The sequence below is a fragment of the Lepidochelys kempii genome, chromosome 15, assembly GCF_965140265.1.
Source record: "Lepidochelys kempii isolate rLepKem1 chromosome 15, rLepKem1.hap2, whole genome shotgun sequence".
NCBI lineage: Eukaryota > Metazoa > Chordata > Testudines > Cheloniidae > Lepidochelys > Lepidochelys kempii.
This window is the reverse complement of record NC_133270.1, coordinates 30,060,324-30,071,908: the sequence shown is the minus strand read 5'-3', so window position 1 is coordinate 30,071,908 and position 11,585 is coordinate 30,060,324. Positions and strand designations below refer to the sequence as shown.

Genomic DNA, 11,585 nt, shown 5'->3' with positions numbered 1-11,585 from the left:
CTTTATCCTGTGCTCCTGCTTATGGAGGTAGACAGAGCATCTTGGAGAGGGAAGAAGGTTAGAGAGACCAGCTTGGCCTTGAGTCAGCCTTTTCCACTGACCAGTCTGGTCTCAGACACCCACACCCTTCCTGACTGCAATTGTGGTGCCCCTGTGCTCTGGTGACAAGGAGCCTGTGGGATTTGCCCCCGCTCATGGTCAGATGCTGCCGTAAGAGCACAAACAGCTTCCTTGGGAGCCGCGCCTGCATGGGTTATAATTTGTATCTCCAGTGTTACAGTAGACGTGTTTCAGAGTAACGGCCGTGTTAGTCTGTATTCGCAAAAAGAAAAGGAGTACTTGTGGCACCTTAGAGACTAACCAATTTATTTGAGCATGAGCTTTCGTGAGCTACAGCTCACTTCATCAGATGCATACTGTGGAAAATACAACAGATGTTTTTATACACACAAACCATGAAAAAATGGGTGTTTATCACTACAAAAGGTTTTCCCGGTAGACATGGGACGGACGGCTCGTCGGGTTCTGGGGTTGGGCCTGGTTCTGCCAGGAGCTAAAATGGTCTCCAAGCCCGCTACAGCCCGGTCCGTGCCAGGAACTAAGATGGCGGCCGCCGCCTCCGCGGCCTCCCTGTCACGTGACAGCCTGCCGCCGGGCTTGGTGAGTGGCGCTGGGGGCGTAGCCGCGGCGCTGGCGCAGGCCCGGTGCGGCCCCCTGCTGGCTGGCGGGGGCGCCGGCGTGGGACCCGTTGGAGCGGCAGGAAGAAGCGGCCCCCGCCCGAGGCTGAGGCGGCCGCCGCCCGCGCCGACATGTCGAAGCGGCTGCGGAGCAGCGAGGTCTGCGCGGACTGCAGCGCTCCGGGTAGGCGCGGGCGGGCGGGGCTGAGGGGCGCGGCCGGCCCCGGGGAGCCCGGTCCCCCTTGGGACTCTCGCTGCGGGGCCTTCCCCAAGGGAGCCCGGCGTCCTGGCCCAGCCCTGCCCCGGGGCCCGCGTTCGCCCGCCCGGCGGCTCCGGGGACCCCCGCGCTGCAGCTCGGCCGGGCCGGGGCGGGGGGGGCTGCGTGGCCGGCGCCCCCCCCGGGGAGCCCCCCCCGGGGCGCCCCCCCCGGGGCAGCCCCCCCCCGGGCTGCGAGCGGAAAAGCCGCCCTGGCTGCGCGGCGCCAACAGGAAGCGCGGGGCAGAAGCGGCGGCGGGGCTGAGCCGTGCGCGCTCGGGCCAGTGACAGCTGCCGCGCCGGAGCCGAGCGTCGGGCCGGGGGCCGGAGCCTGGGGCCTGAGAATGGGGTTAAACCGTTTCTCGCGTGGGCAAGGGCCGTCTGGCCAAGTCGCCAAACGAGAAATCCACAGCTGGGGCTTCTGCTAGCTCGACCGGTGCGCGCCACTTCCCCTCTCTGTGCCCCCGTGAGATGGGAATAATAATACTTCTCTACTTCTTGAGTACGGGAGTTTGAAGTTGTGGGGTGAATGGATGGTATGGTAGAAGTGCACAGTGTTGGTGGCGTTCTGGCAATACATCCCCCAGACTTGAGAGAAACCTAAACTAGTTACAGAGGAGCAGCCGGGTTAGTCTGCGTCCGCAAAAAGAAAAGGAGGACGTGTGGCACCTTAGAGACTAACCGATCTATTTGAGCATAAGCTTTCCTGAGCTACAGCTCACTGCATCGGATGCATGCTGTGGAAACTGCAGAAGACATTATATACACAGAGACCATGAAACAATACCTCCTCCCACCCCACTCTCCTGCTGGTAATAGCTTATCTAAAGTGATCACTCTCCTTACAATGTGTATGATGATCAAGTTGGGCCATTTCCAGCACAAATCCAGGTTTTCTCACCCCCCGCCCCTTTTTCCAAAAACCACACACACAAACTCACTCTCCTGCTGGTAATAGCTGGAAATGGCCCACCTTGATTATCATACACATTGTAAAGAGAAAAGGAGTACTTGTGGCACCTTAGAGACTAACCAATTTATTTGAGCATGAGCTTTCGTGAGCTACAGCTCACTTTGGATGGGCTATTACCAGCAGGAGAATGGGGTGGGAGGAGGTATTGTTTCATGGTTTCCGTGTGTATATAATGTCTTCTTCAGTTTCCACAGTATGCATCCGATGCAGTGAGCTGTAGCTCACGAAAGCTGATGCTCAAATAAATTGGTTAGTCTCTAAGGTGCCACAAGTCCTCCTTTTCTTTTTGCGAATGCAGACTAACACGGCTGCTAACACCTTGTTTAAACATCATAATCTAGAAAAAGTGGTGTAAATGAATAATCCCATTGGCACATGTCCTGGGGTGTAGTCTTTCTTTAAAACTTGACACCACTTTATTTTTAGTGGTGAAACTAGCTAAACTGTAAATAATTGTATTGGTCTTACTAAACTTATCTTGCTTGAGCTACCACTAAAAGCAAATGGCATCTCTGACCTCAGGCTAAATTGCAGCTTGTTTCATGTGATCCTGAAGATGTTATGTAAAATACATAATCCACTTCAGGAGAGTGACATGTACATTCAGTAAAAAAGAAAGTGTGTATTTCCCATTTCCCCCTAACCTCTGTGTGTTTGTCTGTTAGTTTGTGAGCTCTTCAGGGCAGGGGCTCAGGGCCCATTGTTTCTTGTTTGACTTGAAAGTTCCTGGCACTTAGTAGGGCACTACCATAAGCCAATAATAAATTATAAAATAGGAATTGCAACTTCAGAAGTAAGGGTTATAGATTTGGAAATGGGTTATTGAAACTCCTGTACTGTATTCCAATATGGTCTCTAAAGAAGTCAAGTGACCTGTACCTTTAGTATGTGGGTAAAGATTGCGGTGATATACTTTTGTCTGGTTTTTCTCACGTACCAGAATGGCAGCATAATACTCTAGGGCAGGGGTCGGCAACCTTTCAGAAGTGGTGTGCCAAGTCTTCATTTATTCACTTTAATTTAAGGTTTCATGTGCCAGTAATACATTTAAACATTTTTTAGAAGGTCTCTCTATAAGTCTATATATTATATAACTAAACTATTGTATGTAAAGTAAACAAGGTTTTCAAAATGTTTAAGAAGCTTCATTTAAAATTAAATTAAAATGCTGATCTTACACCACCGGCCCTCTCAGCCCGCTGCCAGTCTGGAGTTCTGTTCACCTAGGCCAGCAGCAGGCTGAGCGGGGCCTGCGGCCGGGATCCCGGCTAGCAAGGGGCCAGCAGCCAGAACCTCAGACCAGCAGCGGGCTGAGCGGAGCTGGCGGCCGGGACCCCAGACCAGCAGGGGGCTGAGTGCTCAGCCCGCTGCCACTCAGCTTGCTGCCGGTCTGGGATTCCATCCACCGGCTCCTGCTGGCCCCTCTCAGCTGGCTGCCGGTCCCTCTCAGCTGGCTGCCGGCCCACAGAGAGTGGGTACCTACCTTCTCCCTGGTTCTAGCCCATTGTCTTTCTCTCTCTCTCTCTCTGCACTGAGCTGAGGGTGGGAGTGCACTGAGCACAGGGCTGGGGGTGAAGGAACAGGCTGGTGGTTGGGGTGTAGGGTCTGGCCAGGAGCTAGAATGAGGGAGGGGGCTCAGGATTGGGGCAGGAGGTTTGGGTGTGGAGCACTTACCTGGGCAGCTCCCATTTGGTGTGAGGGGTGCAGGTGGGAATGGGTGGGTGGAGGTGCAGGAGCTCCCATTTGGTACTCAGGTTGGGTGTGGGAATGTGGGGGGTGCAAGAGTCAGGGTGTGGGCTAGGGTTGTAGGGGTGCTCCTCGCCCCCTGCCCAGAGTGGCTCATGGCAGGGGGCTGGAGGGGATATGCCCCGATTCCACCCCCACGGCCCTGTCCCCACCTCTTTTCTGCCTCTTCCCCGGAGCAGCACCCCTTCCCTTGCAAGGGCTATCAGCTGATTGGTGGCAGGGAGGGAGAGGAGGAGGGGCAGGAATCTAGCATGCCTGCAGCAGCAGCCGGCAGGCAGGACCAAGCTTCTTTACCCTGCCCCCGCGGGGGGGTGGCGGAGAAGAGTGGGCTGGGGTGGGCAGGATTTTTAATGGCACGCTGCTGCCTGCTGGGGTTCCAGCCTGGGTTCGGCAACGGGGTGAGTGGGGCCAGCGGCGTGCCATAGGTTGCCGACCCCTGCCCTATGGCATTGTAACTTCTCATGATGGTCAAAATCATTCCAGAGAACGCTGAATATATCTCATTGACCTGCCTAGATGTCTTTTACTTAGTCGTATTATGGGGAACTGTTAATGATAACATGCTGTGCTAGAACATTAGATGATTACTGGCTTAGCGTAGAAGTAGCATTGTAAGGAATTGTGTCAATGTGACGTGATTTATTTTTTTTTATGTTGAAATGAACATAGCTATATCTTGCTCTTTTGTCTTACAAAAATAGTGCCTCTTATTTGTATATTAAATAAGAACACACTGCAGATCTAACAAGGCAGGACTTAAAACTGTGAGCAATAACACAATAATACTTATCGTTTATATAGTATTTTTCATTTAGAGACTTCCACGCCCTTCCCGAAGATGGGATATGTATCATTATTCCTATTTTACAGACAGGAAAACTGATGCATTAATAATTATAAGCTTTTCTATGGCACTCCTCACTGTAGTATCTGAACACCTCATGACCTGTAATAAATCTAGCCTCATAACACTCCTATTGAGGAAGGGAAGTATTGTCTTCATTTTATAGATGGGAAACAGCTCAGAGTAAGTGGGGTTTTTTCCTCAAGGTCCCACAGCAAGTCAGTGTCAGAACTTGAAACAGAACCCAGATCTCCTGAGTCCTAGTCCAGTGTCTAACCACAGGACCCATATTTCCCCCAGCATCTTGAGGCCCAGGGAGTTTGTGACTTGCCCAAGTTCATATAGCAAGTAAGTGGTAGTAGATCCAGGAATAGAACTCGTGACATCTGATTCCCAGTCCTGTGCCCTAACCACTGGCTGATGGTGCTGCTCATATTATAATAAATATACTTCTCTTTTCCAGACCCCTGTTGGGCATCAGTAAACAGGGGAATTCTGATTTGTGATGAATGCTGTAGTGTTCATCGGAGTCTAGGACGTCATATCTCGCAAGTGAGGCATCTTAAACACACACCATGGCCTCCAACGTTGCTGCAGGTAAAAGCTGAGGATTGCTTTCCGATGAGAATCGGAGAATTCTTAGAGAATTCTAATTACTAAACTTTCTGGAGGGGAGAGTTGCTTCATTAAGCTCTTCTTAAAATAGGTTTCTTGGTTTCTGTTACATTGCTGTAATAGATTATTAAAGTCAGTGTTAACTCCACATTTTAAACTTACTTTTAGGGCAAATTCAGAGCCTGAGATATAGTTAAAATTCCCTTGGTTTTGAGAGTTAACTTTTGTCTGTCTGTCCAACCAGAGTACTGCAGTGAATCCACTTCTACTCAAGTTGTCAGGTTGTAACAACCCCCCCTACCCCCCCGAGCTACTGATGAGGTCTTGCTGTGGCTACTTAGGAGAATCGAATTCTAAGCGCCTGCCCGTTCTGCTTTCATTTCTTCTTTCTCACATGTCCTCTGTTTTGGGAAGCCTAAAAGATCCTTTGATAGCTATTTTAATGAAGCCTTCTTGAAAAGTTGCTTTGCTCTTTCAAAGCTTAAATTTACTTGAGGGTATGTCTATGCTATGGAGATTCTACTAGCATAGCTGCATCACCACAGCTATGCTGGCATACCCCAGTATTGTAGATGTAGCCTACACTGGTGGAAGAGATTTTTCCACTGATGTAGGAACACCACCTTCCTGAACAGTAGTAGCTATGTTGACAGAAGTATTCTTCCGTTGACATGGTTGTGTCTACACTGGGGGCTACATTAGCATGGCTACATCATTCAGCTTTTCGCACCCTGACCCACGTAGCTATGTCGACCGAACTTTTAAGTGCAGAGCAAGCAGTAGTGTTTGTGGGGTGAGAGTTTGTGGACTATCTGCACTTGTAGCAATAATAACTGGCATCTGCAGTCCAGTTAACAATGAGTAAAGATTGCCTGATTTTCCATTTCTTTGCGTTTTGCATATTGTAGCCGTTCTAGGTCAGAATATATACTGGCATGAACACTGATTGTCGGATGAGTATACAAATATGTGCCTGTGAACATTTATTCCCAAAACAAAGGCTTTCTCCTAGTTAACTTAAAGGAGCTATTCTTGCTCAGTACAGGAATCTGGTCACACATGAATAGATCCAACATTCCATCTAGGGCACATAAACATGCAAGTGTGTTACCATTTTCATTTACCTCTGTGTGAGCCTGTCCATGCTTTTCTAAAAAACAAAAACCACAAACCAAAGGCTTCTAGATGAATAACTTAAAAAGTGAGATGTTACTTTGTAGCGTATCTGTATTCTAACACTTTCACTATGTAAATGTGTATGAAACTTAAAAAAAAAAAAAAGTGAGGGTTCGGTTAAGATTCAGGCAAATTCTATTTTATTTTAAAAATAAGTTTAGATTGTATGTATCTGATTTGTCTCCCTTTCCCCACCCCAAAATGCAAACTACCTCTCTGCTCTGTGCTCTGGTGCTACTTCATAAGTACAGAAGAGAACACTCTTCTTGAGACAGGCAGCTGAAGATCCGCAGCTGTGGAGAAACCATGCCATACTTCTCACCTGCACACCCTAAAAAAGATCACGCCCAGCCAAAGTGGGGAGAAGCCACCCATGCTTTCAGTTCCTACACAAAAGGGAGGTCTGAGGAGACAGCCCAGTGCCTCTTAACCTATATTTCTACAGCAAAAGAAAGAACCTGGGGAGGGGAAGGCAAGTGGATAATGTGCCAGTTTCATGGAATGTAACTGGTTGACTGATCTCCCCAGAAATTCTGCCCATCTCTCCTTCATGGCTGAGTATGGGTCTCTTTGGGAGAATAAAGTCTTCAGTCCCCAGATGTAAAGCTGTGGATCTACTTATACTGATGCAATTTAAAGCAGCATTAGTGGTCTACCTTCCGGTAAATAAATGCTGCCTTCCCTGCTTGCAATATAATCTGTGAAACTACTTATTTTTAAGGCCCATCCCAAGGTATTCCAGGTGCCATACAACAATAAAATGAATAGGATAGGTAAACATACATGATGAATCTCTTCTTGAACGCAAATTGAGGGGGAGGCTCTTACTGAAAACAAGAAGAGCTGCAGCAAGCTAACTGGGCTTTGGGACATGTACAATCCAAAATTTATAATGGAAAGTGTAGACAAAAGAACATCCTAATCCTCTTTTTAGCAAAATAAGGTTTGACACCAGCTGCCTTTTAATGTTAATAAAAAAAAGTCCAAAAAACTTCTTTTCCTTGGCAACTTTCTGGAGTAGCATAAAAATGCTCTCCACTTGGGAAATATCATCTGTGAGCAGCTCTGCCTCTGTAGGTAGTAGTAAAATATTTAATGCCTGTTGCACACATTTTGGGTTTCAGATGGTTGAAACACTGTATAATAATGGTGCTAATTCCATATGGGAACATTCTTTGCTGGACCCTGCATCTGTTATGAGCGGAAGGCGCAAAGCTAACCCACAGGATAAAGTGCAGTAAGTAGAGTGTTTATAAAATTCTGTCTCTCCTCAGGAGCCCCTTTGTAAAAATGTACCTATTTTGACTAGTTGTGAGAGAGGAAGCAACAGATGAGTAAAAACCTGATCTTGTATCAAGTCTTATCAAGGACATTGAAGAGTATTGCTGATGTGAATAAATCTGACAAAACCCAATCTCCTTTATTCACTGACTTAACACCTGATATATGCTCAAGCAGAGATGTTAAATATTCTCTGAAGTATCCTTGAAGATCACTCGTTTCAGCATAGTCTTTGAAACAAAAGCTTTAGTGAAGAGATCTTTTCATTGTCTTGCATCATGTGCATCAATAGTATTAATGTATCATGTGTGGTCCCAATTGTTGGGTATTGATTTTTTTTAATCTTCTCTTACATGCCACAAATGTCATCTTCTCCATTTCTTTATCAGTATTTTCTTTCAGAAGAAAAGAAAATCTTCTTTCTTTCAGCTAATTAGTTTTAAAAGCGTAGTTTCTTATCTGACTGTGTATATTTGTTTAAGTTGTTGATCCTGAGAGGTGCTGAGCACCAGCAGCTTTCAGTGAAATCAATAGAAGTTGAGGGTTTTCATAATATGTCAGGACAGGTCTTCAGCTTATAACCAGGATAACTGAAAATAGTGAAATAACTTTATTGCTTTTAGAGTTGTTCGGAAATTTTCACCAAAATTCTCAATTTTTGCCAGAACTCTAAGGGTTGTTGTCTGAAAACTGAAGTATTTTCAGTTTTTCTACAAACCCCAGCCCCTCCGCCCCCTCCCAAAAAGACAATTTTTTTGGTTGAAGAAAATTACATTTTCATTTTTATCAAAACATTTCCCTGGGGCGCGGGAGACAAAATAATGAGTGCTAGTGGTGAAACTGACGCACCTTTCAATAACCGCGCCCCTCGGTGGAGAATTAAAACCCGGACTGAACTGTGTACCGGGTGGGACTAGTTCCCAGTGCCTCACTCTGTCAAATCTGCTGGCATTCTGCATTGAAATATGCTATGTGCTTTAATTATTTTATTTATACAAAGCCAACATTTATTTTGCAACTCCTCTGCTTTGGTTTCTTCTTACAGTCCCAACAAAGCGGAATTCATTAGAGCTAAATATCAAATGTTAGCATTTGTTCATCGCTTGCCATGCCGAGAAGATGATAGTGTCACTGCCAAGGACCTTAGTAAGGTAAGTATTGCTTTCTTGCAGTTTGTGGGCTGGAACAAAACAGCTTGCAGGTGTCACCAGATACTGTAAGGCTGATATCTGAGTAGACTTGAGTTACTTGGATTATAAATGAAAAATAACTAGTATCTCCATGGTACTGCATTTTTGTGTATATAAATGTATTAAGCATTCAAACTTAACCTTGAAGGGAAGTATTTTTCAACAGTGTCTGATTGGCACTAATAGAAGTTGTGTGGATGTTAGAGAACCACAGGCCTCAAGTTAACTGATCCATCTTACTAGAAACTGTTGGAAAGTAAAATATTCATAGGCTATAGCTAGTTTTTTTAATATCTGTTCCTAATACAGTGAAGATGACTTTGACTCATTGTCCTTGTATATCCAGACTTTTAACAGACAGTCCTTTTTGTTTTTCAGCAACTCCATTCCAGTGTGAGGACAGGGAATCTGGAGACATGCTTGAGATTACTCTCTCTAGGAGCTCAGGCCAACTTTTTTCATCCTGTATGAAAATCTTTTTTATTAGCTTGGTGTTAGATCAATTCTTAGTCTGTCATTATATTTATGTTGGTTTCAGCTGACATACATTTTATATCAGTCACGTATTCAGACCTGCCGATTGAACATGAGCATGTGTGGTTTTTAATGACTTTGTAGGAGAAAGGAAACACCCCGCTTCATGTTGCTGCCAAAGCAGGACAGATCTTACAGGCAGAGTTGTTGGCAGTCTATGGTGCTGATCCTGGCACACAAGACTCCAGTGGAAAGACTCCAGTGGACTATGCAAGGTAAATGGTTTGGATGTTTTGATTTTTTTGTCTCGATTTTTTTTTAAATAAAATCGTAAATGATCACCTTTCCCAGGTTCTCTGGGTATCCTGATGGACATTTAATTTCACAGTTAAACCTCAAATGAGTGCTTTTCCCAGGATAAAGTAAATGCACACAGAACAAATAAAATATCTCCAGTCTTCAATCCATTTCTTTTCAAATGTCTAAGAGAACAGATTGGCCTTGCAGGGACTCAAAAGGGCTTTACCCTACCAGCTAAATGGCTCTCTCGGACCGGTGGGGACTCCATTCCAAATTCCCTAGCAAAGAACATACTGCAGGCAGCTTCCTCTCTTTTGCGTCAAGGGAGCTCCAGCGGCATGAGTGCCTGTATGATTTCAAGTGCAGCAATATGGCAAAGGAAGATGGACATCTAAGTAACCAGGTCTCAGATAATACATTATTTATTTGTATTACTGTAGCAAGACTGAACATGCATTGTGTATATAAAATTACAGACAAGCTACCAAGCAAAGGCTGTATTCAGAACCATTCCAGTAGCAGCAAGATTCAGAAGTCGTGTAGTCTCAGTGCTTGGATTTATTTATTGGTTTGGAAATGGTGTATAAGGAGCATGACAAAGCTCTGTCCTTGCCTCCGTGAGTCCCGCGTTTCCTGGCAGATTTCACTAGCCTCAGAGGCTCACTGTGACCCTCCATGTAACCCTTCTCTCCCTAGAGACAAGGGTCACAGTCTACTGAGCCATTTTCATCATAAGCCAGCGAGGGAGGTGAGGAGAAGTTATCCTTCCTTGCACAGTCTCTGTTGTCTCCCAGTCTCAGTGATTAATCAGGGGGCAAAGGCGGGGGGAGCCCGGGCCCACCCTCACTCCAGGCTCCAGCCCAGGGACCCTAATAGTATCAGCTATGGTAGCTGACCTTTTAGAAACATGACATGTACAATTCCCTGGGCTACTTCCCCCACAGCAACCCTCACTTCCTCAAGCTCCACTTCACCCTTACGTCAGGGTGCCTGATATGGTGTGTACTGCTCAGCATCTCCAACAGCGCAACTTCCTCCCACTGCTCCTGACATGCACACCCACCTGACTAAATGGGAGGCTTTTAACTAGTTTCAGCCAGCCCCTGATTGGCTTCAGGTGTCCCAATCAACCTAGCATTCTCCCTGCCTTCTGGAAAGTTCTTAATTGGTCCCTGGTGTCTTAATTGACCTGGAGCAGCTGCCATTTCACTTATCCTGGTACAAGGGATTTGTTTAGCCTGGAGCTAATATATCTATCTCCCACTACTTTTCTATAGCCATCTGGCCTTGTCCCGTCACAGGAGACACTGAGGACAGAACAAGTCTTCTGTGGGAATCGGATACCATGTATCAGAGTTGTTGCCACTGCTGTTGTTCCAATACTAAACTGGACATGGTTGGTTTACCATCTCAAAAACTGCTCAGAAAAGACTATTCTGCCTGTTTTGGATAAATTGTTAATCAGCTTCTCTAGTAGGTAGATAAGCAAAGGTATTCCAGAGTACTCAGCAACTCATTTTGAACGGATGAGGAAAGTCTAATTCCCTTTTAGTATTTTCTTCTGAAGAGTCTCTTGTGATTCTCAAAAAGAAAAGGAGTACTTGTGGCACCCTAGAGACTAACCAATTTATTTGAGCATAAGCTTTCAAATAAATTGGTTAGTCTCTAAGGTGCCACAAGTACTCCTTTTCTTTTTGAGAATACAGACTAACACGGCTGTTACTCTGAATCTTGTGATTCTGACACCCTTTGGAAAAAACTCAAACACATACTAAATTGAAAATGTAGAAGTGATCTGATGTTATATTCACGATGCTAAATTTAATCTTTTCTGAGCAATTTTTGAACCTTTACATTTTATAGCCAGTGAAGCATAAATGAATGCCATTTTCTGTTTCTTGTCTAATAGACAAGGAGGGCACCATGAATTGGCAGAGCGCCTTATAGAGATACAGTATGAACTTACTGACAGACTAGCGTTCTATCTCTGTGGCAGGAAACCAGGTGAGTACAAAAAAACTATATCAAAGTGTTTTTCAAATAGTGATTATTTG

The 11,585-nt window shown here is 45.7% G+C and overlaps 1 protein-coding gene across 9 annotated transcripts in view; it reads left to right on the top strand.

The window, feature by feature from the left end:
* Nucleotides 1-692: 692 nt before the first annotated feature.
* GIT2 (GIT ArfGAP 2) overlaps nt 693-11,585 on the top strand; it is a 49,178-nt gene continuing 38,285 nt past the window's right edge. For 7 of the 9 annotated variants that reach the window (XR_012155037.1, XM_073312618.1, XM_073312622.1 and 4 more), the window contains exons 1-7: nt 693-861; nt 4,959-5,092; nt 7,411-7,523; nt 8,613-8,718; nt 9,136-9,222; nt 9,376-9,506; nt 11,441-11,535. Coding sequence is in view for 8 of the 9 variants with exons in the window: in XM_073312618.1 (XP_073168719.1) it covers nt 810-861; nt 4,959-5,092; nt 7,411-7,523; nt 8,613-8,718; nt 9,136-9,222; nt 9,376-9,506; nt 11,441-11,535 (718 nt within the window). In the remaining variant the exon portion in view is untranslated. The remainder of the gene's footprint in view (nt 862-4,958; nt 5,093-7,410; nt 7,524-8,612; nt 8,719-9,135; nt 9,223-9,375; nt 9,507-11,440; nt 11,536-11,585) is intronic. The other 2 variants (XM_073312619.1, XM_073312621.1) reach the window with 2 other exon arrangements.